Below are 27,371 nucleotides of genomic sequence, written 5' to 3'. Positions count from 1 at the left end.
AGAGGTTTCAAGAGCTTTATTGGAACCATGTAATCCCAAGACACAGATAGCTGAAACTGAAGTTTGACTCTCTGGCCTTGGCATACACCTAGAGAAGTTACTGAAAGGTGAGTCTCATATTCCCCCGACCCTCATGTTCCCCTAATGTCAACATTTGAAAGGACGGTAGGAATAGCGGCATTGTTTAGGACAGACGGTCCACTCCCTCGGAGAAAGCAGATAAGAATGAACGGGAAGCTGTATTGGCTAGCTTCGCACAAGCAAGGGGAGGCCTCCTTAAGCCTCGGGCAATGATAATGGCAGAGACATCTGTGGCCTTGGAGCGGACGTGCTAACTGCCCGGCCGAGAATGGCGCAGGCCTGACGCTGCCCGAGGGATTTTCGACTCTCCAAAGCCTACACCCTCAAAAAGCCGTGTTGGGTTTTAAGGCACTGCTGGGCTTCGATTGTGCTCTTCTGCAGGCCCACACAGCCCACCGGGAACTATTCAATGAGATAACTGACGGGCAACTTGTTTCAACAAGGGTGAATGGGACAAAGCCTCCTGCACTGGTCTTCCAGCGGCCTGACAAGCAAGCCTGCGTGGTGCAGTAGTGGGGGGGAGAGGGCAAGGAAGGAGAGGGGGATTTTGGTGAGAGGGGGAGGGGTCCACTTTTTGGCTCCTCCGGCCGCCTACTGGACAGCTGGAAAGTCTTTGACCTTTTCCCAAACCGTTTCCTGACCCAGAGAGGTAAGAGGGTGAGATGGTCCAGCGGGAATGGGCTTTTGTCCTGTCATTTTGTCTTGCCTTTGAGCCCTTAATAGCAGCAAATGTTAAAAATCGTCTTTGCAGGATTGCCTCCCACCGGATTTCGGGTTGGAAAACCCGACCTCCAAGATGTGCTCGGTCACCTGCCGAATCCGCCTTTCTTTCCGCAGGGATCCTGAGTCTAATTGAAAGGGGTCTGATCCCGCGGGCGGCCAAGATTACTCTAGAGAAACCTCTTGTTCTGCCCAAACCGGCTCCTCTCCATGATCCTCACACCAAGCACAAGAAGCCAGCTGCAGGTAGGGACGGAGAGATGCTGTGGATAATGCACGCATGTAAACTTTTCACCATCACCTGCTCTACTTCTTTGGCATCTTCATTTTGGTCATGGTTGTGGCTATATCTGAGGGCCCACCTAACATGACGTCTGCCACAAGTCAGATTGGGGTTCCACAACCCTTTTTACCAGCAGTCGTGCGGTAAGAACATAAGAACAAGCCAGCTGGATCAGACCAGAGTCCATCTAGTCCAGCTCTCTGCTACTCGCAGTGGCCCACCAGGTGCCTTTGGGAGCTCACCTGCAGGAGGTGAGAGCAATGGGGGGATGTCAAACTCACATTTCATAGAACAACTCATTTGATGGGTTCAATACGTGTGACTATATTCCCTCTTCCTTATAGGAACCTCTGTGTGTCTTCTCGCCTTCAGAGAAGGAAATGGGTGGGTGGGTCTGCCTGTTGCCTTGTGTTCAGTTCAAACAAGATAGTCATCACCATCACCAAGAAATCCGCTTTTAAAGTTCTGATTCCTTTCATTGAGCAAGTCTGGGGTTGTGACACAAGATCAATATCACCCCCCAAACCAAACATTAGCTCCTTGAATGTAGATTCTCAACTTGTGGCAGACGTCCTGTCTAGTTTAATCCTGAGAGCAGACTTATTTATTTTATATTTTGGTTTATAACCCGCCCTTCCCTGCAGGGCTCAGGGCGGTGAACAACAATGATAAAAACATTACACAAACAGAATAGTCATCAAAACAAAAACAGCATAAAAACAGCTTTAAAATAGGTCCAGCGAGAATAGGTCAGTATCCTCTTGTCGCCTGCTGGGACTGTCTCTCCCTCGGCCTGTCTGCCTTGGAGATGCTGGAGCTGGCCAGTGCTCCCAACCACTGCAGACAATGGGGAAGTTGCCATGGCTAATTGTTTCAACTCAACTTCTCCAACACCTGCGGGCTTTAACGGCTACACCTGTCGTGCCTTCTTGCTCTCTGAGCCAGCGTGGTGCCGCAGTTGGAGCAACCAGCTGTGATCTGGGAGACCCTAATTTTCGCATTCCTACTCTGTCTCAGAAGCTTGCTGAGTGACCTCGGGCCAGGCACCTAGTCTCAGCCTAACCTCGCTCGTGGGGTTGTCGTTGGGGTAAAATGGAAGAGAAGGGAATTATGCTGTAAACAGCTTTGGGTTCCAATTGGGCATAGGCGAAGCTACAAGGGGACGGGGGGTGCGCCTCGCACTGGGCGCATGCTTGGGGGGTGGAAAATTGCCCCCTCCCCAACCCCCCTTTCACGCCCCCCCCACTCATCTTAGTTAGTTTCAGGCTGAAAAGTGGCCCATTCAGGCTGAAATGGGCCCTCATGGGAACTACACTATCCAGGAGACCTTGCGAGCCCCAAAGGCTCCTGGGTAGTGTAGTTCCCACCTGGGCGTTTTTCAGCCTGATCTGAACAGGCCACTTTTCCGCCTGAAACTAAGCCTGAAACGAAGAACTAAGGTAAGTGGGGGGGACGCAAAGGGGGGGTTGTGGGGGGGGGCAGGAGCAGGGCCCATTGGGGGTGGAAAATGCAGAGTCTGCTGCAGGCACAGTTTGGCCTGGGGAGAGAAAAACCGGGCACTGATATCAAAATAAAGAAATAGCTGTCGTAGATGATGCCGTCCTGCTCACGTCAAAACTGTCCTCTCAGGCAAGAGTTGTACAGTGAAGAGAGGCGGTCGTGGCCTTTTGGATGTCTGGCATCAATTTTGCACGGAAGCCTTTTAAAAAAACACCCGGCTGTGGTTCTCCTAGATCAGGGGTAGGGAACCTGCGGCTCGAGAGCCGCATGCGGCTCTTCTGCCCTTGCACTGCAGCTCCACGAGCCGAGCCGCCGGCTTCATCCTTGCCCGCCCTGCAGGCAGCAGGGCGGGCGCACCAATTGCCTGCGGCCAGCTGGGCAGCGCCACGGGCTTCCCCTCTCGGCCGCCTTGTTCGAGCGGGGCGGGCACTTTCCCGGCGGCCGGCAAGGCCGAGCCGCTGGCCCCATCCTTGCCTGCCCTGCAGGCAGCAGGGCAGGCTCATCCATGCGCTTCTCAGAATGAGTGGAGTAGAAGGTTAAAAAGCCTAATATATACAGTGTTATCTTTATTTTAAATGTCAAAAATTATTTGCGGCTCCAAGTGTTTTCTTTTCCCGTGGAAAACGGATCCAAATGGCTCTTTGAGCGTTAAAGGTTCCCTACCCCTGTCCTAGATGGAAGTGCAGAGAGCAAGAAGCCGGGGCCTCACACGTACCCATCCCTCAGCCACACCAGCAAGGGCAGCAAAGGCACCAAGGGCAGTGTCGCCCCACCCCCCTCCTGCACCTCCATGATGTCCCTCAAGAAGCACCAGCTCATCCCAGCCATCCAGAAGCGGGGGGCGGCCCTTCACCCTCTCTGCCTGACAAAGGTATGGTCGCAGTTCCGGGAACGGTTTCCCTCCTACCCGCAGGGGACGCTGCTTTGACCTTTTGCATCGAGCCCTCGTCACGCCACCGAACACAGGTCAGTGCTGACATAAGACCAGAGGTGGGATCCAGCAGGTTCTCACCAGTTCCCGAGAGTGGGTTACTAATGATTTATGCGTGCCTATGAGGTTTACTTAATTTGGTCTTGCTTTTCCCAAGTAGGAAATTCCCATTTCAGGGCCCTAAAAAAATTATGGAAGTCCCTTGTTTGAGCCTTATGGTGTGGCTTGGTTAGCTTAAGGTAGAAAACGGGATAACTCTCCCTGTTGGGCTGTTTTAAAAACATGTTTCAGAAATAGGGTAAAGTTCCTTGTTTAAGGAAAATATCCTTCTTTTGATTTCTAGAAACAAAATTAAGTATTTGAAAGTATTTGGTATTTGACAGGCAGTCAATTGGAGGAGAAGTAGTTGTTTCTGTTGGCAGTAGACGATGGGACTTCCTATAATGAGTTTAAATTATGGACAGAAAGATACCAGCTGGAAATTAGGAACTTTTTTTTTTGCAGTAAGAGTTTTTTACAGTAACAGAGAAATTATTAATGCCCCGCCCGGCCCCGGAATGCCCGGCCACGCCCCCGCCGTGCCCCGCCCAGCCCCATTGGCGCTACACCACTGTTTGAATCCCACCACCATGGGAACCTGTTACTAAAATTTTTGGATCCCACCACTGCGTAAGACCCTCGGTGTCCGATAAACCTTCCTCTCAGTTCAGCGTGCGCCAGGTTGTGTTGCTCGCCCCTTGGCCCCGCCTTCGATTCAGAGGTTGGAACAGACTCGGAGCCTAGAGTTGGAGCAACTCCCCACCGAGTGCAGACGGCTCTGTGCATCTCCCCGCTCTCATATTGTGACCTGTTCTCATGGGCCCTTTTAAGGACTGTGGTCAGTGAAGATTAATTGCCCCGAAATGACCTTTGCAAAGCCTCTTCTTCCTCCTCCCCCCCGCCCCAGGGGTATCCCACCTTCCTCCAACCTCACCAAAGACAACTGGGCATTGGAAGAAGGGAAAGGAGTACAACGTCCTTTCATTGTATCAGTCACCTTTTCAGAAGTTCGTGGGCTAACACCCCAAATCAAAGTTGCAGGCACACTTGCCGAACCTCACGCCCTCCTTGGACTTTGCCTCAGGGGGATCTTTTCCTGGGGAAGATCCCTACCCAGAGTCTTTTAACCCACCCCTAAGTCTGTACTTTGGTGAGACACTCTTATTATCACTCTCACACCGACCAACTGGCCATGTAAGTCCTTACAGGTCTCCCGTGTTCCCCAGCCCCCTCACTGGCCACCCTGCACTCTAGGTCAGTGGTGGCGAACCTATGGCACGGGTGCCAGAGGTGGCACTCAGAGCCCTCTCTGTGGGCGAACACGTCCCCAATCTAGGCTCGGCCTGGGCCGCTACTCGACATTAAAGCATTAAAACTAAGACCCACTTTTGGGGCAACAGTGTAGGTAACCTGTTAAGCCTTCGTTAAACCCCACTGATTCATGCAAAGAACTAAAGCTAACTCTTTACCTGGGAGTAAGCTCGGTTGCTGGCAATGGGCTTGCTTTCTGGAAAGTAAACCTCCTAGGGTCGGATTCACCAAGAAGAAAGCAACGTTGTTTCAAAGCAAAGCCACCGACTACCACCAAGCTTACTCCTGAGTAACGCACACCTCGGAGCCAACTGTTTTTTCTAAACTAAAACCTCAGTATTCAGGTTAAATTGCCGTGTTGGCACTTTGCGATATATAAGTGGGTTTGGGGTTGCAATTTAAAGCGTTCTGCCCCAAAAAAAGGTTCGCCATCACTGCTCTAGGTTTTTGGCCAATGCCAGGAAATGGACCCCTTACTTACTTACTTACTTCCTCCAGTGAATTCCTTTTAACCACCATGTCCCTGTCGCCTTCTCTTTCCAGAATCTGCCGGAGGAATTTGATTTTCTGATTCACAAGGGAAATATAGACTACAAGGCTCCTGATCTCATCGCGTTCAAACAACACTGCTGCTTGTTCTGGGGGAGCGCCCTCGCCTTCTTGGAACACGTCGCCAGCCGTCTGAAAGATTACGCCGTGACTTTGGCCATCATCAGGGGGAAGAAGGTACTGGAGCTCCTCCTGGACTTTGAATTCCGCCAGCGGCTGACCCAGGAGGAGCTCCTTTCCGTGATCAGGAACAGCATAGCTGTGCAGAAGCTCTTCAACCGGCCTGGCCAGAGGTACAAAGGTCAGAACGGCGTCAAAGCGGCGGCCGCCAAGATCCAGGCTACGTGGCGGTGTTACAAGCTCAGGAAAGCCTATGTCGCTTTTTGGAAGAGGCAGTGGGCCTCCGGGGTGATCGCTATCTCGTGGCTGGTGCATGTGCAGAGGAACCGGGTTCGAAAGACCCTGTGGGAGTCACGGCAGAAGCATCGGGAGAATTTCTGCATCCGGGCCAAGGTGGGCTGCGCCGCCGGCGGTTCCGCGTGGACTCCTTTTCCAAACACTGCCTGCTTGAGCGATCACAGTCACACGTCTCTCTCTGTGTCTCTGTCTCTCTCTCTCTCCCTCTCTCCGCAGTGGCGTAGGAGGTTAAGAGCTCGTGTATCTAATCTGGAGGAACCGGGTTTGATTCCCAGCTCTGCCGCCTGAGCTGTGGAGATTTATCTGGGGAATTGAGATTAGCCTGTGCACTCCCACACACGCCGGCTGGGTGACCTTGGGCTAGTCACAGCTGCTCGGAGCTCTCTCAGCCCCACCTACCTCACAGGGTGTTTGTTGTGAGCGGGGAAGGGCAAGGAGATTGTCAGCCCCTTTGAGTCTCCTGCAGGAGAGAAAGGGGGATATAAATCCAAAACTCTTCTTCTTCTTCTTCTTCTTCTTCTTCTTCTTCTTCTTCTTCTTCTTCTTCTTCTTCTTCTTCTTCTTCTTCTTCTTCTTCTCTCTCTCTCTCTCTCTCTCTCTCTCTCTCTCTCTCTCTGTGTGCCTGTTTAACTCTGCAGACATCTGAACATTATACTTTAGTCTTCCCCAGATGTGCAACCTTTTTGTGGCTTCTGGGTTTTTTCTCTCCTTCCCTGTCGAATTGGACAATTAAAAAAAAATCTCTTTGCCTTCACGCGGGTCTTCCTTTTGGCAGAAAAACAGTGTTTTACTGAGTCTCTGAGGCTGCAACTGAGACGCTGCGGCAAACCTGGGGTTGCATCAGATGGTGCAGTTCCTGGACAAGTTCTTCCATACTTCCCATGTGAAACGCGACATGAGACTGTTCGAGGCCAGCGTTCGAGAGCAGCTCCCAGAGTTTCTGGCGGGGTCTGCTACCATTGACCTCTTGACTGTGTGTATTTCCCCCACCCGTTAGAGCTCCACCCACCCTTCCTGTCCTGTGGACAGCCAATTATCACTGCCTTGGGGAAGAAGAAGAAGAAGAGTTTGGATTTATATCCCCCCTTTCTCTCCTGTAGGAGACTCAAAGGGGCTGACAAACTCCTTTCCCCTCACAACAAACACCCTGTGAGGTAGGTGGGACTGAGAGAGCTCAGAAGAGCTGTGACTAGCCCAAGGTCACCCAGCTGGCGTGTGTGGGAGTGTACAGGCTAATCTGAATTCCCCAGATAAGTAGGAGACTCAAAGGGGCTTACAAACTCCTTTCCCCTCACAACAAACACCCTGGCGCAGGTAGGTAATGAGAGAGTCTCTAAAGAGCTGTGATTCAAATCTAAGATCTACCCAGGCTGGCGCAGGTGGGAGTGCACAGGCTAATCTGAATTCCCCAGATAAGCCTCCACAGCTCAGGCAACAGAGCGGGGAATCAAACCCGGTTCCTCCAGATTAGAGTACACCTGCTCTTAACCACTATGCCACTGCTGCTCCTGTGTCGAGGTCACAGATTGGTAGCGTTTTCAGCAGTGGCATTGAAGAAGGGGCGTATGGGCAGGCTTATCGGCGGAGGACGGTGGCTGGGTGGGAAAGGAAGTGCCCGTGGGGCAGGAGCTGGCAGAGGGCAGAGGAAGGAAAGGGGCACCTGGATAATCTCTCCTCAGGACCCCTCCAAGTCTGGAACCTCCTTTGCATTGTCACGCCACGTTTTTGCCCAGTCTCGCTGTAGGCGCAATCCACTGCTAGCGTTTTTGGTGGCCGCGTTATGTTTGGTGGCCTGCGTTATCTCACAATACTAGAACCAGGGGGCATAGAACCAGGGGGCATCCATTGAAAATGCTGGGGGGAAGAATTAGGACTAATCAAAGGAAACACTTCTTCACGCAACGTGTGATTGGTGTTTGGAATCTGCTGCCACAGGAGGTGGTGATGGCCACTAACCTGGATAGCTTTAAAAGGGGCTTGGACAGATTTATGGAGCAGAAGGCGATTTATGGCTACCAATCTTGATCCTCTTTGATCTGAGGTTGCAAATGCCTTAACAGTCCAGGTGATCGGTAGCAACAGCTGCAGAAGGCCATTGCTTTCACCTCCTGCATGTGAGCTCCCAAAGGCACCTGGTGGGCCACTGCGAGTAGCAGAGTGCTGGACTAGATGGACTCTGGTCTGATCCAGCTGGCTTGTTCTTATGTTCTTATGTTCGCCTTCACCTGTGGGTCCGCCCCGGCCCTCTGCATCTCCCTCGTCTGCCTCTGTTCATTCTTCCCCCTTCTCCTTACACCTTTTGCGTGCGCTTGGTTTGCTCAGGAAGGGGGAAGAAATCAGTTGTCTCCGTGGCGGTCCCTACTTTGTCAGAAAGTACTTAAGTTTACAGACAGGCTTTTAATTAGTGCTCACCATTTCATTTATGTTTGCTTTCTCTCTCTCTTTCTCTCTCTCTCTCTCTCTCTTTTTTCATTCATATTCTGTTAATTAAGTGATCAGCCTCTAATCTTCCCCTGCCAGTAGCTTCATGTAGCCATCTAATTAAATTAATTGGGGAAGATGTTTTAAGTATGTGATTAAATCAATTAATATAATTTATGCCTGGCTTAACTGTACAGTGGGAAAAGGGAGGGGAACGGAGGAAGTTTGACTGGCTGGTATCCTCAGCAGTTCCTTTCCTCTCCCCCCCCCCCCCCCCGGTCACTGATCAATGCTTTTTCTTGATTTCCAGCATCTGGCCGCCAACTGGAATCGCATCAGGGCCTCTAAGAGGACCGTTATCCATATCCCGTCATTAGGTAGAGTGCTTTTTTTTTTTGTCGTCGTCTCCGGGTCTATCAGCAACCTCTATTACCCACCGCATTATGACTCCTTGATTGAGTTCAAGGAAGGCCCTTGTTTTATTCAAATTGGTCTCGGCAGGAAAATGTTGTCGACATGATGCGAGTAATAACGCCGGGCCCTCGCTCGAAACGGCGTTTAATTTGGGGATTAAGCAAATAAAGTCATTATGCGGAGGCCGCTATTCAGCCAAGAGGTGATTTGCTGTAATTCGCTTTCATCTGTATGAAATGAACTAAAAAGTTGTATTTGTCTCCCCCTTCCTTTCCCCCCCTCCTTCCCTCCCTCCCTCCCCTCGAAATAACAGATAATGTTTCCAGTTTTCTTTAATGATGGAATGGGGGGTGTGGGTGCAGTATGGGCTTGCCCGCTTTGTTGCTGTTGCGCCAATAAGCAGGACATGGTTTTGCGCCCTGTTTTTAATCAAATGTGCAGTCAAAATGATAAGCTGCATTCTCTGAAATTATTTAGTTCTAATTACGAGCAGATGGGATGCTTTATTTGCACCTTGGGCGCCTGAGCAAAAGGAAATGCTGTGTGCACAAGAATAATTAAGAAGTTGAATAGTGGGGGTTTTTTGCGCTTAAATAATCCGCCGTTTCGTGTTAATTAGCACTAATGTAATTATTTAATTACCTTTATGAATTGGGGGGCTGGCAAGTCACTTTCCGGCGAAGTGGAGAGGGGAAGCGTAGGTGTTTTGATATTTCCCCCAAAGAACAGCGCCGCCACTTCTAGGAAATGGCGGAAGCGCCGCGGAAACCTCAACCGTGTTCCCAGATTCAAAAGGCAAAGGATTTCATAAAGCAGTGTTGGTTGCATTCGAAAGAGTGGGAAACCGTGAAGGAGGTTCGAGGCGCCTCTCTTTCGTGTAGCCATCTTTGCTGCTGTGGTTTTTAAGCGTGGAAGATTTGCCTAGCAAGACCCACAGAAGTCCCACAATCACGAGCGTGCAAATGCGCGTAGCTGTGCGTGTGCTGATTCGAAGAGCATCATTTGCAAACCTAATGCTTTCATCCGTACATTTTTCAAATCTCATGTGATTTGCCTTTTCTCGCTGCCATCACACAGTAGAGAGTTTTCATTTCCAGTTGTTGATGTTGTTGTTGTTGTTTTAAATCTAATACTTGTCACCCTAACAAAAAATGTAGGGCAGAAAAACAGACATTTTTTAGATCTTTAAAATCAAACATCCTAATAGAAGTCATTTCTGATCCTTTGACGGAATAAAAATTGACAAATATCTTTTGGGAAATGTAATGCACTATCATTCAGTTTACCCCTTTACTTACTTTTACTTCTGCCAAGATCTACCCATTTTAAAATGTCTTGTTATGTATTTATTCGGAGCTTTTATGATGCCTCTTCAGAGACCTGCGCTGATTTTTTTTTTTTTGCAAATTACGCAAATGCATTGAAAATGTGTTTTTTAAAATGCGTTTTGTTGTCCACCTTTTTAAAGAAATGTTTGGCAGAAAAATAAAACGAGGGAGTTATTCCAAAGAGGATCTGAGTTATACCACATGTTTTGAAATGAAGTTTCGAGCGGACACATATTTGACATTTTGCATGGGAATGTGTTCAGTCTGACCCTATGCTGTTTTTGTCCAGAAACATCCCTATGAATTCAATGGGGCTGAATGTTGTTCTTGAATGGGGGTGAAGTACGTTTTGGATTGCCACCTAAGGGACAGACTTTACCTTACAATAATTTCGGGCCGTTTTTCCTTATTTTTCTGGACCACTAGCAGTAAATTTATAAAATTATGGGCGAAAGTTCACTTAATCTCTTCAAGGCCTCAAAACCAAGATACCAGTCAGGCCACTGGTAAGGGTTGTGTTTGCTTAAATTGTTTTTTTATCCTTAGGGTAGCAAACTCAATCTGTAAGCTGTAATCCTAAACAGAGTAACTGGAGATCGGGTGCCATCTGTTCATGTACCTACGTTTAAGATCAGTTTCAGGGGGTATCTGTGTTTTCTGCAGTAGAACCGCTAGATTCGAATCCAGTAGCACCTTCCAGACTAACAAAGTTTTCAGGGTAGATAAGCTTTCAACAGTCAAAGCTCAGTTTGACCCTGGAAAGCTTATACCTCCCAAATCCTGTAGGTTTTGAAGGTGCTACTAGACCAGGGGTTTGCAACCTGTGGCTCTCCAGATGTTCATGGACTACAATTCCCATCAGCCCCTGCCAGCATGGCCAGTTGTAGTCCATGAACATCTGGAGAGCCACAGTTGCAGACCCCTATACTAGACCTAGATCAACACATTCAAGTTGTCAGGTCCAATGTGATGCCAAAGGCATTTTTACCGCTGCAATGCAGAGATGTTATTCTGGCGACTGCAGGTATTTTACATTGTGATGCAAACCAGTCTTGCATTTCATTGGTACAAAGGTAGATCTCAACCTGGCCACCTGTGCCTTTTTATCACCTATTACGGTTCTGGCAGTGTTTCCCTCTGAGAAGGATAATTTATCAGTACAGTTTTAAGACTGCATTTGTTAATTAGCTATACAGATAAAAGCGCACGAGATGTCTTTTGTTGATCAGGGCTGATTTTGGGAATGATGTCACCTACTTCCAGATGATCAAAAATGTAAACCAGAAGCATCCTAAAAACCTCAAAGGAATACAACCTGTATTATCAACTAATCCAAGGCTGGCAGTGAAAAGTGCTTTCAGTTTGCTGAATATTTTATAATGCATGCTCATATTTGGTATTTTTTCACTGTCAGTCTTGAATTAATTGATTATATATATTATATACCTTTAAGGTTTTAGGAGTCCTATCTATCTAACTTAATTCCGGAGCATCAACTAGTATTTATTTATTTATTTATTTATTTATTTATTTATTTATTTGTTACACTTTTATACCACCCTCCCCCGGAGGGCTCAGTAGAATCTTAAATGTGAACATTCTGGTATCCCCCAGTTTTTTTTATTTTATTATTATTATTATTATTATTATTATTATTATTATTATTATTATTATTATTATTATTATTATTATTTAAATTTATAGGCCGCCCCATCCCCAAAGGGCTCGAGGCGGCTCACAATATGACTGTTTCCAGAACAGTAAATCAATATAACATAAAATCTAACTCATTAAAATTCAGCAGCAATTAAAACAATAAATACAGATTAAACAACAAGGTTGTGTAAAAACACAGGGGACATGACATATTTTCTAGAGCCAGACTAATTCGATGCCTTTGCTTAAAAACAACAGCAAACTTTCGATATTCTGTGTGCGCGCTTACAGTGTGTTTTACTACTATAAACCTCTCAAACAGACACACTCAAATGACATTTGGAATTAGTTGAGCAGGTGGTTAATTTTTCTCCAGCTGTACTTCATAGTCAGCTGACCTAGATGGCAGAACTCAAAAGGAGTCGAAATGCTCTGGGGGTCTCTTGCATGGGCTTGTGAAAAATGGCCTTTCCTTCTGGCCGAAGCTCCCGTTTCATTTCCAGTAATACTGATGAGCAAGCCCTGTAGCTTGTAGGTATTTCAGAAGGATATCTGGTGGGTGTGACATTGCTTCGCTTCTTGTTTTGTTTCTAAATGAAGTGTCACTAAGAACATAAGAACAAGCCAGCTGGATCAGACCAGAGTCCATCTAGCCCAGCTCTCTGCTACTCGCAGTGGCCCACCAGGTGCCTTTGGGAGCTCACGTGCAGGAGGTGAAAGCAATGGCCTTCTGCGGCTGTTGCTCCCGAGCACCTGGTCTGCTAAGGCATTTGCAATCTCAGATCAAAGAGGATCAAGATTGGTAGCCATAGATTGACTTCTCCTGCATAAATCTGTCCAAGCCCCTTTTAAAGCTATCCAGGTTAGTGGCCATCACCACCTCCTGTGGCAGCATATTCCAAACACCGATCACACGTTGCGTGAAGAAGTGTTTCCTTTTATTAGTCCTAATTCTTCCCCCCAGCATTTTCAATGTATGCCCCCTGGTTCTAGTATTGTGAGAAAGAGAGAACAATTTCTCTCTGTCAACATTTTCTACCCCATGCATAATTTTATAGACTTCAATCATATCCCCCCTCACTCTCCTTGGAAATACGGGTCTTTGCTTTATCTGCTGCCTTGCCTGGTCGTATCCCCTTTTCTGCAAATCTTCCAATTAAGACTGTTTTTAAACTCCTTAAGTAAAGATGTTAATGGAATACAGTTTTCCCACTTAGGACACACCATGCTCTTTCTTAATTTAGTGTATTTTTTTTTTTGAAAAAAAAATTAATACTGGCGTCATATTTGTAACAAGACATTCTGGTGCGCATTTGACAGGTCATTTGGTTCAGGAAAGCGACTCTTGGTAATTAGAAAGCTGGACCATTTAGGTGTGGGTCTTTCATTTGGTTCCTATTGTGTAGGAACCAAACCTCTGGTTCCTATTGTGTAAAGTTTTCACGTGGTAAACTTTTATTCTTTACAAAAGCTTAGTGAATATTCTCATAGCTCAATTTACTTGTAGTTTCTTTTTTAATTTTGTGAAATGTTCTTCCAAAAAAGGTGCCCCAAATGGACTTTGCAACACACAGGAAGGGATCATCTTCAGTTCTGAGTGACACATTTCCTATTGGTGCTGTGCAGATAAGGGGCCGCCCAGCAGGGGGAGCTCTCCCAGACGCCTCTCAGTTCTGCTAGGGCAGTGATGGTGAACCTTTTCGAGACCGAGTGCCCAAATTGCAACCCAAAACCCACTTATTTATTGCAAAGTGCCAACACGGCAATTTAACCTGAATACTGAGGTTTTAGTTTAGATAAAATGGTTGGCTCCGAAGCATGCGTTACTCGGGAGTAAGCTTGGTGGTAGTCGGTGGCTTTGCTTTGAAGCAACTGTGCAATGGGTGAATCACAACCCTAGGAGGGTTTACTCAGAAGCAAGCCCCATTGCCAGCAACCAAGCGTTTAATCTGCAAAAGGATCGCGCTTGAAGTTCTCTTCATTTAAAACGCAGCGGAAGCTTCAAATGTTTTCAACAGGGTTACCTACACTGCTTCCCCAAAATTAGGTCTTAGGTTTAATGCTAATAATCGAGCCCAGCGGCCCAGGCCAGCCTAGATGTGTGTGGGGGTGGGGGGGCTCTGCACGTTCCCACAGAGAGGGCTCTGAGTGCCACCTCTGGCACCCGTGCCATAGGTTCGCCACCACTGTGCTAGGATTAAAGAAGTGGTTCTCAACCTGTGCGTCGCGACCCTTTGGGGATCGAACGACCCTTTCACAGGGATCGCCTAAGACTCTCTGCATCAGTGTTCTCCATCTGTCAAATGGATAAATGTTAGGGTTGGGGGTCACCACAACATGAGGAACTGTGTTAAAGGGTCGCGGCATTAGGAAGGTTGAGAACCACTGGATTAAAGGGACCGTCGCTCCTGATATTTGCCCCGAGATCGGCACAATTCCTATATGCTTGAGAGTTTCCTGTTTGCAACTCCTTTCACAGATGTGCGTGGTCCCGATCCATCAGGACCGCAGCACACAAGTAGCAGGGGCTTCAGACTTCTTCACCCATACTTTTTCCTGAACCTGATGTTTGTTTGTTTGTTTATTATACTGGCCAACCCCAAAGGGCTCTGGGCACATCTGATCACTCTGTCTAGATAACTGCGGGAAAGGTAACATGCCCACAGCCTCAATCTGATCAAAAGCCGTACACCTCCCTAAACCATCTATGATACACTTCCCACAAGCCATCTGTCATGGAGGCAAAGAAAGACTCTTGGAGCAAAGGGTTAGGGACTATACATGATACCACCGTATTTAATTTGTATTGTCTGTTGCGGTAGGTTCCTGCTACATAATATTTGCATTTGTTTAATGTGCCAGGCTCATATTTATGGTTTGCTTCACCTCTGCTGGCGTCCAGATCTCTACGACTGTCTGGGCGCTGCGGGACCTTGGTGAGTTCCGCAGGGCCTGCAAGACGGAGTTGTTCCGCCGGGCCTTTGGAGGAACCGGCCGCTGATGGTGCCCCACCCCCTTCCTTTGGCCCCTGACATCCGGGCCGTTTGTCATCCAACGGGACTCGCCATCCCTCCCTTTTGGGGAGAGGACTTTGAAAATAGAATGCTGGACGCCACTCATATTTTTACTAGTATTTATTGCATATTTATTAGAGTTTGTTTTCATTGTTTTTATCGCTGCTTTTAAAGGTTTTAGCTATCCTATATTGTATTATATCTATATGTTGTACACCGCCTGGAGCCCCTCTGGGACAGGGCGGTAAAAAAGTCTAATTAATTAATTAATAAAAGTCAAATTGTATTTCACTACCGAATTCAGTAGTGAACATAAGAATTCATAAGAACATCAGAAGGAGCCTGCTGGATCAGACCAGAGTCCATCTAGTCCAGCACTCTGCTACTCGCAGTGGCCCACCAGGTGCCTCTGGGAGCTCACATGCAGGATGTGAAAGCAAGGGCCTTCTGCTGCTGCTTCTGAGCACCTGGTCTGCTGAGGCCCTTGCAACCTCAGATCAAGGAGGATCAAGATTGGTAGACATAGATCGACTTCTCCTCCATGAATCTGGGTGGGAGGGGGGGTACAATGGTCCTGTCACAGTTATGCTCATGAAAAACCCAGAGACTTCAACAGGATATAGACAAACAAGCAGGAAGTGCTTCACTTTCCCAGTGAAATGAATGGAATTAATTTTAACTGGATTGTGGCTCCGAATGTTTCATATTTGTTTAATATTTTCCAGGATTATTGTTTTGGGCCTGCTCTCTCCCTCCACATTGGGGCGAATAAAAACAAAAACTTTAAATCCAAGGTGTGTTCACAATTGTTAGCTCTTCTATTCCATTCTGACCCCGCTGGCTGGGCTTTCAAGGATCTTCTGTACCACCAGGAAAGCTAAAACTTGCTGTGAAGGTCGCCCAACACACCTCCGTTACTCCCCAACAGTCTGGAAACGGCACAACACTTTCCCACAAATGTGGTTCATCATCAGCTCAAGTTAATCCATACAATTGTTCCAAAAGGAAAAAAAAAACAGAGCCATGCTCGGAAAACCACACACCGGCACCAAGCTCCAAGTCCAACTGAAATTTTGACAAAAAGCATGTTATGAACTGGACAGACACATTCCCAGTGAACTATAGCAAAACACATTCACAAGAACATAAGAACTAGCCTGCTGGATCAGACCAGAGTCCATCTAGTCCAGCTCTCTGCTACTCGCAGTGGCCCACCAGGTGCCTTTGGGAGCTCACCTGCAGGATGTGAAAGCAAGGGCCTTCTGCTGCTGCCGACCACCGGGTCTTCAAGAACTAGTCTTAAAGACCAGCTCCGCAGGGCCTGGTCTCCCATTAATCAGGGAGAGCAGAAGTCTAAAGTCTTTTTGAAAACTAACAGAAACATAATCTGTAGCTCTCTTTTTTATCCCCCGAGTTCCCCACCAGGCACATTTCAATACTACTGCCTAGACGCAGGTGAAATGTGGTATCTGTAAGTTCAAATATAGCCTTCCTAATTTTTAAAAATGGTTTCGTTTCCTACCACTTCTCCAGCAGGGACTGTACATGATACCACTGCCAGGTAATAAATGTGTTTCCAAATAAAGAAACACCGGGGCCAGTGCAAGAGATCTTTCATTATATGGAATGAGTAATACCATACCCAAATGTGACTAGACGGCTTGTTAAAGAGGACAGTGTCTCTGCACAGAACCCATAAGGAATACAAATGTGTTTATTAATAGGGAAACAAATGACACCAGCAACAACAAAATGCAAATCACCTCCTGGCTGGGAAGCTTACAAGGAGGAGAATATTGCCTTTTGAACACGATGATTTGAAATTTTGCGCCCAACACAAACCCCCACCCACCCCTTCAACGGAAAGCGTGCTTAATTTACCGCTGGAGAGTTGAGGCACCTAATCCATAAAGGACTTCGGCTAGGTCAGTGATGGCGAACCTTTTCGAGACCGAGTGCCCAAATTGCAACCCAAAACCCACTTATTTATCGCAAAGTGCCAACGCGGCAATTTAACCTGAACATTGAGGTTTTAGTTTAGAAAAAACGGTTGGCTCCGAGGCGTGCGTTACTCGGGAGTAAGCTTGGTGGTAGTCGGTGGCTTTGCTTTGAAGCAGCAGTGCAACTCTTCCAACGGGTGAATCACGACCCTAGGAGGGTTTACTCAGAAGCAAGCCCCATTGCCAGCAACCGAGCTTACTCCCAGGTAAAGGATCGCGACTTCTAGTTCTTTTTTCTCGCGAGATGAAAAAATCAGTGGGCTTTACAGCTTTAACAGGGTTACCTACACTGCTTCCCCAAAACTAGGTCTTAGGTTTAGTGCTAATAATCGAGCCCAGCGGCTCAGGCCAGCCTAGATGTGGGGGGGAGGGGGGGGCAATTACCCCACCCATGACAAACTCTGTTTGGGCGTGCCCACAGAGAGGGCGCTGAGTACCACCTCTGGCACCCATGCCATAGGTCCGCCACCACTTGGTTAGGTGGTCGCCATTCACAAAAATTACGAACAGATTTCTCCATGAAGCGTTGCTTGGTGGCTATTTTAGAGGACAAGGTGTGCATAAATGGGATTGTAAAAAGTAAAAGCATAATTTGCCGCATGAATATTTACTTCAAACAGATTACTTGGGCCACTCAGGAAAGGTCTCTGTGCAGCCCCTTTGGGCCCGTTCTCATCTGTAAGGATTTTAAAGTTTCACTGATTCCGAGGGCGCCTTCCTAAAAATGATTCTGATGTAAAAAAAAAGAAAGAAAGAAAAAGAAAGGAAGAAAGAAAGGAAGGAAGGAAGGAAGGAAGGAAGGAAGGAAGGAAGGAAGGAAGGAAGGAAGGAAGGAAGGAAGGAAGGAAGGAAGGAAGGAAGGAAGGAAGGAAGAAAGAAAGAAAGAAAGAAAGAAAGAAAGAAAGAAAGAAAGAAAGAAAGAAAGAAAGAAAGAAAGAAAGAAAGAAAGAAAGAAAGAAAGAAAGAAAGAAAGAAAGATTAAAAGCCCACCAGATCAATCGGCGGCAGGAACAGTTGTCATGGAATCAATAGCAAGTGCCACTTAATAACAGCAGGTTGGATGGGTGTTCTTAAACGGCTTGTTAACAAGATTAAAGTGATGCATTTTCTGTATAATTGCATATGACTAATGCCTCCAGAATCTTGGAAAAAGGAGCTGACATTCTAATAGAAACGCTGCAGCCAGGAAAACCTGCACGAAGGAGGGGCCGAGGCTCCTCGGCAGAGCAGCTGTTTGGCAGGTAGAAGTTCTCAAGTCGGTCCTCAGCATCTCTAGCCAAAGGGTCCAGCAGCCTGTGAGGCGAAAGACCTTTAGCCTCAAACTATGGAGAGCGGCTGCTGGTCTGAGCAGACAATACGGCTCTCGAGGGACCAACAGCCTGATTCAGTTTAAGGCAACTTCACGGCTTGATCTGACCACTGGAACTGCAGCAGTAGGAGAATAGAGTAAGGCAGTGGTGGCAAACCTTTGGCACTCCAGATGTTATGGACTACAATTCCCATCAGCCCCTGCCATCATGGCCAATTGGCCATGCTGGCAGGGGCTGGGGGGGGGTGGGGGGGGGGGGGGGTGGGGGGGGGGGGGGGTGGGGGGGGGGGGGGGGGGGGGGGGGGGGGGGTGGGGGGGGGGGGGGGTGGGGGGGGGGTTCACACGGGGGTGGGGGGGGGGGGGGGTGGGGGGGGGGGGGGGTGGGGGGGGGGGGGGGTGGGGGGGGGGGGGGGTGGGGGGGGGGGGGGGTGGGGGGGGGGGGGGGTGGGGGGGGGGGGGGGTGGGGGGGGGGGGGGGTGGGGGGGGGGGGGGGTGGGGGGGGGGGGGGGTGGGGGGGGGGGGGGGTGGGGGGGGGGGGGGGTGGGGGGGGGGGGGGGTGGGGGGGGGGGGGGGTGGGGGGGGGGGGGGGTGGGGGGGGGGGGGGGTGGGGGGGGGGGGGGGTGGGGGGGGGGGGGGGTGGGGGGGGGGGGGGGTGGGGGGGGGGGGGGGTGGGGGGGGGGGGGGGTGGGGGGGGGGGGGGGTGGGGGGGGGGGGGGGTGGGGGGGGGGGGGGGTGGGGGGGGGGGGGGGTGGGGGGGGGGGGGGGTGGGGGGGGGGGGGGGTGGGGGGGGGGGGGGGTGGGGGGGGGGGGGGGTGGGGGGGGGGGGGGGTGGGGGGGGGGGGGGGTGGGGGGGGGGGGGGGTGGGGGGGGGGGGGGGTGGGGGGGGGGGGGGGTGGGGGGGGGGGGGGGTGGGGGGGGGGGGGGGTGGGGGGGGGGGGGGGTGGGGGGGGGGGGGGGTGGGGGGGGGGGGGGGTGGGGGGGGGGGGGGGTGGGGGGGGGGGGGGGTGGGGGGGGGGGGGGGTGGGGGGGGGGGGGGGTGGGGGGGGGGGGGGGTGGGGGGGGGGGGGGGTGGGGGGGGGGGGGGGTGGGGGGGGGGGGGGGTGGGGGGGGGGGGGGGTGGGGGGGGGGGGGGGTGGGGGGGGGGGGGGGTGGGGGGGGGGGGGGGTGGGGGGGGGGGGGGGTGGGGGGGGGGGGGGGTGGGGGGGGGGGGGGGTGGGGGGGGGGGGGGGTGGGGGGGGGGGGGGGTGGGGGGGGGGGGGGGTGGGGGGGGGGGGGGGTGGGGGGGGGGGGGGGTGGGGGGGGGGGGGGGTGGGGGGGGGGGGGGGTGGGGGGGGGGGGGGGTGGGGGGGGGGGGGGGTGGGGGGGGGGGGGGGTGGGGGGGGGGGGGGGTGGGGGGGGGGGGGGGTGGGGGGGGGGGGGGGTGGGGGGGGGGGGGGGTGGGGGGGGGGGGGGGTGGGGGGGGGGGGGGGTGGGGGGGGGGGGGGGTGGGGGGGGGGGGGGGTGGGGGGGGGGGGGGGTGGGGGGGGGGGGGGGTGGGGGGGGGGGGGGGTGGGGGGGGGGGGGGGTGGGGGGGGGGGGGGGTGGGGGGGGGGGGGGGTGGGGGGGGGGGGGGGTGGGGGGGGGGGGGGGTGGGGGGGGGGGGGGGTGGGGGGGGGGGGGGGTGGGGGGGGGGGGGGGTGGGGGGGGGGGGGGGTGGGGGGGGGGGGGGGTGGGGGGGGGGGGGGGTGGGGGGGGGGGGGGGTGGGGGGGGGGGGGGGTGGGGGGGGGGGGGGGTGGGGGGGGGGGGGGGTGGGGGGGGGGGGGGGTGGGGGGGGGGGGGGGTGGGGGGGGGGGGGGGTGGGGGGGGGGGGGGGTGGGGGGGGGGGGGGGTGGGGGGGGGGGGGGGTGGGGGGGGGGGGGGGTGGGGGGGGGGGGGGGTGGGGGGGGGGGGGGGTGGGGGGGGGGGGGGGTGGGGGGGGGGGGGGGTGGGGGGGGGGGGGGGTGGGGGGGGGGGGGGGTGGGGGGGGGGGGGGGTGGGGGGGGGGGGGGGTGGGGGGGGGGGGGGGTGGGGGGGGGGGGGGGTGGGGGGGGGGGGGGGTGGGGGGGGGGGGGGGTGGGGGGGGGGGGGGGTGGGGGGGGGGGGGGGTGGGGGGGGGGGGGGGTGGGGGGGGGGGGGGGTGGGGGGGGGGGGGGGTGGGGGGGGGGGGGGGTGGGGGGGGGGGGGGGTGGGGGGGGGGGGGGGTGGGGGGGGGGGGGGGTGGGGGGGGGGGGGGGTGGGGGGGGGGGGGGGTGGGGGGGGGGGGGGGTGGGGGGGGGGGGGGGTGGGGGGGGGGGGGGGTGGGGGGGGGGGGGGGTGGGGGGGGGGGGGGGTGGGGGGGGGGGGGGGTGGGGGGGGGGGGGGGTGGGGGGGGGGGGGGGTGGGGGGGGGGGGGGGTGGGGGGGGGGGGGGGTGGGGGGGGGGGGGGGTGGGGGGGGGGGGGGGTGGGGGGGGGGGGGGGTGGGGGGGGGGGGGGGTGGGGGGGGGGGGGGGTGGGGGGGGGGGGGGGTGGGGGGGGGGGGGGGTGGGGGGGGGGGGGGGTGGGGGGGGGGGGGGGTGGGGGGGGGGGGGGGTGGGGGGGGGGGGGGGTGGGGGGGGGGGGGGGTGGGGGGGGGGGGGGGTGGGGGGGGGGGGGGGTGGGGGGGGGGGGGGGTGGGGGGGGGGGGGGGTGGGGGGGGGGGGGGGTGGGGGGGGGGGGGGGTGGGGGGGGGGGGGGGTGGGGGGGGGGGGGGGTGGGGGGGGGGGGGGGTGGGGGGGGGGGGGGGTGGGGGGGGGGGGGGGTGGGGGGGGGGGGGGGTGGGGGGGGGGGGGGGTGGGGGGGGGGGGGGGTGGGGGGGGGGGGGGGTGGGGGGGGGGGGGGGTGGGGGGGGGGGGGGGTGGGGGGGGGGGGGGGTGGGGGGGGGGGGGGGTGGGGGGGGGGGGGGGTGGGGGGGGGGGGGGGTGGGGGGGGGGGGGGGTGGGGGGGGGGGGGGGTGGGGGGGGGGGGGGGTGGGGGGGGGGGGGGGTGGGGGGGGGGGGGGGTGGGGGGGGGGGGGGGTGGGGGGGGGGGGGGGTGGGGGGGGGGGGGGGTGGGGGGGGGGGGGGGTGGGGGGGGGGGGGGGTGGGGGGGGGGGGGGGTGGGGGGGGGGGGGGGTGGGGGGGGGGGGGGGTGGGGGGGGGGGGGGGTGGGGGGGGGGGGGGGTGGGGGGGGGGGGGGGTGGGGGGGGGGGGGGGTGGGGGGGGGGGGGGGTGGGGGGGGGGGGGGGTGGGGGGGGGGGGGGGTGGGGGGGGGGGGGGGTGGGGGGGGGGGGGGGTGGGGGGGGGGGGGGGTGGGGGGGGGGGGGGGTGGGGGGGGGGGGGGGTGGGGGGGGGGGGGGGTGGGGGGGGGGGGGGGTGGGGGGGGGGGGGGGTGGGGGGGGGGGGGGGTGGGGGGGGGGGGGGGTGGGGGGGGGGGGGGGTGGGGGGGGGGGGGGGTGGGGGGGGGGGGGGGTGGGGGGGGGGGGGGGTGGGGGGGGGGGGGGGTGGGGGGGGGGGGGGGTGGGGGGGGGGGGGGGTGGGGGGGGGGGGGGGTGGGGGGGGGGGGGGGTGGGGGGGGGGGGGGGTGGGGGGGGGGGGGGGTGGGGGGGGGGGGGGGTGGGGGGGGGGGGGGGTGGGGGGGGGGGGGGGTGGGGGGGGGGGGGGGTGGGGGGGGGGGGGGGTGGGGGGGGGGGGGGGTGGGGGGGGGGGGGGGTGGGGGGGGGGGGGGGTGGGGGGGGGGGGGGGTGGGGGGGGGGGGGGGTGGGGGGGGGGGGGGGTGGGGGGGGGGGGGGGTGGGGGGGGGGGGGGGTGGGGGGGGGGGGGGGTGGGGGGGGGGGGGGGTGGGGGGGGGGGGGGGTGGGGGGGGGGGGGGGTGGGGGGGGGGGGGGGTGGGGGGGGGGGGGGGTGGGGGGGGGGGGGGGTGGGGGGGGGGGGGGGTGGGGGGGGGGGGGGGTGGGGGGGGGGGGGGGTGGGGGGGGGGGGGGGTGGGGGGGGGGGGGGGTGGGGGGGGGGGGGGGTGGGGGGGGGGGGGGGTGGGGGGGGGGGGGGGTGGGGGGGGGGGGGGGTGGGGGGGGGGGGGGGTGGGGGGGGGGGGGGGTGGGGGGGGGGGGGGGTGGGGGGGGGGGGGGGTGGGGGGGGGGGGGGGTGGGGGGGGGGGGGGGTGGGGGGGGGGGGGGGTGGGGGGGGGGGGGGGTGGGGGGGGGGGGGGGTGGGGGGGGGGGGGGGTGGGGGGGGGGGGGGGTGGGGGGGGGGGGGGGTGGGGGGGGGGGGGGGTGGGGGGGGGGGGGGGTGGGGGGGGGGGGGGGTGGGGGGGGGGGGGGGTGGGGGGGGGGGGGGGTGGGGGGGGGGGGGGGTGGGGGGGGGGGGGGGTGGGGGGGGGGGGGGGTGGGGGGGGGGGGGGGTGGGGGGGGGGGGGGGTGGGGGGGGGGGGGGGTGGGGGGGGGGGGGGGTGGGGGGGGGGGGGGGTGGGGGGGGGGGGGGGTGGGGGGGGGGGGGGGTGGGGGGGGGGGGGGGTGGGGGGGGGGGGGGGTGGGGGGGGGGGGGGGTGGGGGGGGGGGGGGGTGGGGGGGGGGGGGGGTGGGGGGGGGGGGGGGTGGGGGGGGGGGGGGGTGGGGGGGGGGGGGGGTGGGGGGGGGGGGGGGTGGGGGGGGGGGGGGGTGGGGGGGGGGGGGGGTGGGGGGGGGGGGGGGTGGGGGGGGGGGGGGGTGGGGGGGGGGGGGGGTGGGGGGGGGGGGGGGTGGGGGGGGGGGGGGGTGGGGGGGGGGGGGGGTGGGGGGGGGGGGGGGTGGGGGGGGGGGGGGGTGGGGGGGGGGGGGGGTGGGGGGGGGGGGGGGTGGGGGGGGGGGGGGGTGGGGGGGGGGGGGGGTGGGGGGGGGGGGGGGTGGGGGGGGGGGGGGGTGGGGGGGGGGGGGGGTGGGGGGGGGGGGGGGTGGGGGGGGGGGGGGGTGGGGGGGGGGGGGGGTGGGGGGGGGGGGGGGTGGGGGGGGGGGGGGGTGGGGGGGGGGGGGGGTGGGGGGGGGGGGGGGTGGGGGGGGGGGGGGGTGGGGGGGGGGGGGGGTGGGGGGGGGGGGGGGTGGGGGGGGGGGGGGGTGGGGGGGGGGGGGGGTGGGGGGGGGGGGGGGTGGGGGGGGGGGGGGGTGGGGGGGGGGGGGGGTGGGGGGGGGGGGGGGTGGGGGGGGGGGGGGGTGGGGGGGGGGGGGGGTGGGGGGGGGGGGGGGTGGGGGGGGGGGGGGGTGGGGGGGGGGGGGGGTGGGGGGGGGGGGGGGTGGGGGGGGGGGGGGGTGGGGGGGGGGGGGGGTGGGGGGGGGGGGGGGTGGGGGGGGGGGGGGGTGGGGGGGGGGGGGGGTGGGGGGGGGGGGGGGTGGGGGGGGGGGGGGGTGGGGGGGGGGGGGGGTGGGGGGGGGGGGGGGTGGGGGGGGGGGGGGGTGGGGGGGGGGGGGGGTGGGGGGGGGGGGGGGTGGGGGGGGGGGGGGGTGGGGGGGGGGGGGGGTGGGGGGGGGGGGGGGTGGGGGGGGGGGGGGGTGGGGGGGGGGGGGGGTGGGGGGGGGGGGGGGTGGGGGGGGGGGGGGGTGGGGGGGGGGGGGGGTGGGGGGGGGGGGGGGTGGGGGGGGGGGGGGGTGGGGGGGGGGGGGGGTGGGGGGGGGGGGGGGTGGGGGGGGGGGGGGGTGGGGGGGGGGGGGGGTGGGGGGGGGGGGGGGTGGGGGGGGGGGGGGGTGGGGGGGGGGGGGGGTGGGGGGGGGGGGGGGTGGGGGGGGGGGGGGGTGGGGGGGGGGGGGGGTGGGGGGGGGGGGGGGTGGGGGGGGGGGGGGGTGGGGGGGGGGGGGGGTGGGGGGGGGGGGGGGTGGGGGGGGGGGGGGGTGGGGGGGGGGGGGGGTGGGGGGGGGGGGGGGTGGGGGGGGGGGGGGGTGGGGGGGGGGGGGGGTGGGGGGGGGGGGGGGTGGGGGGGGGGGGGGGTGGGGGGGGGGGGGGGTGGGGGGGGGGGGGGGTGGGGGGGGGGGGGGGTGGGGGGGGGGGGGGGTGGGGGGGGGGGGGGGTGGGGGGGGGGGGGGGTGGGGGGGGGGGGGGGTGGGGGGGGGGGGGGGTGGGGGGGGGGGGGGGTGGGGGGGGGGGGGGGTGGGGGGGGGGGGGGGTGGGGGGGGGGGGGGGTGGGGGGGGGGGGGGGTGGGGGGGGGGGGGGGTGGGGGGGGGGGGGGGTGGGGGGGGGGGGGGGTGGGGGGGGGGGGGGGTGGGGGGGGGGGGGGGTGGGGGGGGGGGGGGGTGGGGGGGGGGGGGGGTGGGGGGGGGGGGGGGTGGGGGGGGGGGGGGGTGGGGGGGGGGGGGGGTGGGGGGGGGGGGGGGTGGGGGGGGGGGGGGGTGGGGGGGGGGGGGGGTGGGGGGGGGGGGGGGTGGGGGGGGGGGGGGGTGGGGGGGGGGGGGGGTGGGGGGGGGGGGGGGTGGGGGGGGGGGGGGGTGGGGGGGGGGGGGGGTGGGGGGGGGGGGGGGTGGGGGGGGGGGGGGGTGGGGGGGGGGGGGGGTGGGGGGGGGGGGGGGTGGGGGGGGGGGGGGGTGGGGGGGGGGGGGGGTGGGGGGGGGGGGGGGTGGGGGGGGGGGGGGGTGGGGGGGGGGGGGGGTGGGGGGGGGGGGGGGTGGGGGGGGGGGGGGGTGGGGGGGGGGGGGGGTGGGGGGGGGGGGGGGTGGGGGGGGGGGGGGGTGGGGGGGGGGGGGGGTGGGGGGGGGGGGGGGTGGGGGGGGGGGGGGGTGGGGGGGGGGGGGGGTGGGGGGGGGGGGGGGTGGGGGGGGGGGGGGGTGGGGGGGGGGGGGGGTGGGGGGGGGGGGGGGTGGGGGGGGGGGGGGGTGGGGGGGGGGGGGGGTGGGGGGGGGGGGGGGTGGGGGGGGGGGGGGGTGGGGGGGGGGGGGGGTGGGGGGGGGGGGGGGTGGGGGGGGGGGGGGGTGGGGGGGGGGGGGGGTGGGGGGGGGGGGGGGTGGGGGGGGGGGGGGGTGGGGGGGGGGGGGGGTGGGGGGGGGGGGGGGTGGGGGGGGGGGGGGGTGGGGGGGGGGGGGGGTGGGGGGGGGGGGGGGTGGGGGGGGGGGGGGGTGGGGGGGGGGGGGGGTGGGGGGGGGGGGGGGTGGGGGGGGGGGGGGGTGGGGGGGGGGGGGGGTGGGGGGGGGGGGGGGTGGGGGGGGGGGGGGGTGGGGGGGGGGGGGGGTGGGGGGGGGGGGGGGTGGGGGGGGGGGGGGGTGGGGGGGGGGGGGGGTGGGGGGGGGGGGGGGTGGGGGGGGGGGGGGGTGGGGGGGGGGGGGGGTGGGGGGGGGGGGGGGTGGGGGGGGGGGGGGGTGGGGGGGGGGGGGGGTGGGGGGGGGGGGGGGTGGGGGGGGGGGGGGGTGGGGGGGGGGGGGGGTGGGGGGGGGGGGGGGTGGGGGGGGGGGGGGGTGGGGGGGGGGGGGGGTGGGGGGGGGGGGGGGTGGGGGGGGGGGGGGGTGGGGGGGGGGGGGGGTGGGGGGGGGGGGGGGTGGGGGGGGGGGGGGGTGGGGGGGGGGGGGGGTGGGGGGGGGGGGGGGTGGGGGGGGGGGGGGGTGGGGGGGGGGGGGGGTGGGGGGGGGGGGGGGTGGGGGGGGGGGGGGGTGGGGGGGGGGGGGGGTGGGGGGGGGGGGGGGTGGGGGGGGGGGGGGGTGGGGGGGGGGGGGGGTGGGGGGGGGGGGGGGTGGGGGGGGGGGGGGGTGGGGGGGGGGGGGGGTGGGGGGGGGGGGGGGTGGGGGGGGGGGGGGGTGGGGGGGGGGGGGGGTGGGGGGGGGGGGGGGTGGGGGGGGGGGGGGGTGGGGGGGGGGGGGGGTGGGGGGGGGGGGGGGTGGGGGGGGGGGGGGGTGGGGGGGGGGGGGGGTGGGGGGGGGGGGGGGTGGGGGGGGGGGGGGGTGGGGGGGGGGGGGGGTGGGGGGGGGGGGGGGTGGGGGGGGGGGGGGGTGGGGGGGGGGGGGGGTGGGGGGGGGGGGGGGTGGGGGGGGGGGGGGGTGGGGGGGGGGGGGGGTGGGGGGGGGGGGGGGTGGGGGGGGGGGGGGGTGGGGGGGGGGGGGGGTGGGGGGGGGGGGGGGTGGGGGGGGGGGGGGGTGGGGGGGGGGGGGGGTGGGGGGGGGGGGGGGTGGGGGGGGGGGGGGGTGGGGGGGGGGGGGGGTGGGGGGGGGGGGGGGTGGGGGGGGGGGGGGGTGGGGGGGGGGGGGGGTGGGGGGGGGGGGGGGTGGGGGGGGGGGGGGGTGGGGGGGGGGGGGGGTGGGGGGGGGGGGGGGTGGGGGGGGGGGGGGGTGGGGGGGGGGGGGGGTGGGGGGGGGGGGGGGTGGGGGGGGGGGGGGGTGGGGGGGGGGGGGGGTGGGGGGGGGGGGGGGTGGGGGGGGGGGGGGGTGGGGGGGGGGGGGGGTGGGGGGGGGGGGGGGTGGGGGGGGGGGGGGGTGGGGGGGGGGGGGGGTGGGGGGGGGGGGGGGTGGGGGGGGGGGGGGGTGGGGGGGGGGGGGGGTGGGGGGGGGGGGGGGTGGGGGGGGGGGGGGGTGGGGGGGGGGGGGGGTGGGGGGGGGGGGGGGTGGGGGGGGGGGGGGGTGGGGGGGGGGGGGGGTGGGGGGGGGGGGGGGTGGGGGGGGGGGGGGGTGGGGGGGGGGGGGGGTGGGGGGGGGGGGGGGTGGGGGGGGGGGGGGGTGGGGGGGGGGGGGGGTGGGGGGGGGGGGGGGTGGGGGGGGGGGGGGGTGGGGGGGGGGGGGGGTGGGGGGGGGGGGGGGTGGGGGGGGGGGGGGGTGGGGGGGGGGGGGGGTGGGGGGGGGGGGGGGTGGGGGGGGGGGGGGGTGGGGGGGGGGGGGGGTGGGGGGGGGGGGGGGTGGGGGGGGGGGGGGGTGGGGGGGGGGGGGGGTGGGGGGGGGGGGGGGTGGGGGGGGGGGGGGGTGGGGGGGGGGGGGGGTGGGGGGGGGGGGGGGTGGGGGGGGGGGGGGGTGGGGGGGGGGGGGGGTGGGGGGGGGGGGGGGTGGGGGGGGGGGGGGGTGGGGGGGGGGGGGGGTGGGGGGGGGGGGGGGTGGGGGGGGGGGGGGGTGGGGGGGGGGGGGGGTGGGGGGGGGGGGGGGTGGGGGGGGGGGGGGGTGGGGGGGGGGGGGGGTGGGGGGGGGGGGGGGTGGGGGGGGGGGGGGGTGGGGGGGGGGGGGGGTGGGGGGGGGGGGGGGTGGGGGGGGGGGGGGGTGGGGGGGGGGGGGGGTGGGGGGGGGGGGGGGTGGGGGGGGGGGGGGGTGGGGGGGGGGGGGGGTGGGGGGGGGGGGGGGTGGGGGGGGGGGGGGGTGGGGGGGGGGGGGGGTGGGGGGGGGGGGGGGTGGGGGGGGGGGGGGGTGGGGGGGGGGGGGGGTGGGGGGGGGGGGGGGTGGGGGGGGGGGGGGGTGGGGGGGG

The 27,371-nt window shown here is 62.9% G+C and overlaps 1 protein-coding gene across 4 annotated transcripts in view; it reads left to right on the top strand.

Annotated features, from left to right (window-relative positions):
• Positions 1-27,371, top strand: part of LOC125424758 (IQ domain-containing protein H-like) — a 72,431-nt gene that overhangs the window by 32,422 nt on the left and 12,638 nt on the right. For all 4 annotated transcript variants that reach the window (XM_048482198.1, XM_048482199.1, XM_048482201.1 and 1 more), the window contains 4 exons: positions 919-1,047; positions 3,259-3,455; positions 5,409-5,927; positions 8,563-8,629. In XM_048482198.1, coding sequence (XP_048338155.1) covers positions 919-1,047; positions 3,259-3,455; positions 5,409-5,927; positions 8,563-8,629 — 912 coding nt within the window. The remainder of the gene's footprint in view (positions 1-918; positions 1,048-3,258; positions 3,456-5,408; positions 5,928-8,562; positions 8,630-27,371) is intronic.

Source organism: Sphaerodactylus townsendi, linkage group LG17 (genome assembly GCF_021028975.2).
Source record: "Sphaerodactylus townsendi isolate TG3544 linkage group LG17, MPM_Stown_v2.3, whole genome shotgun sequence".
Classification (NCBI taxonomy): Eukaryota; Metazoa; Chordata; class Lepidosauria; order Squamata; family Sphaerodactylidae; genus Sphaerodactylus; species Sphaerodactylus townsendi.
Note: the sequence above shows the minus strand (reverse complement) of the source record. Positions and strands in the feature narration are given on the sequence as shown.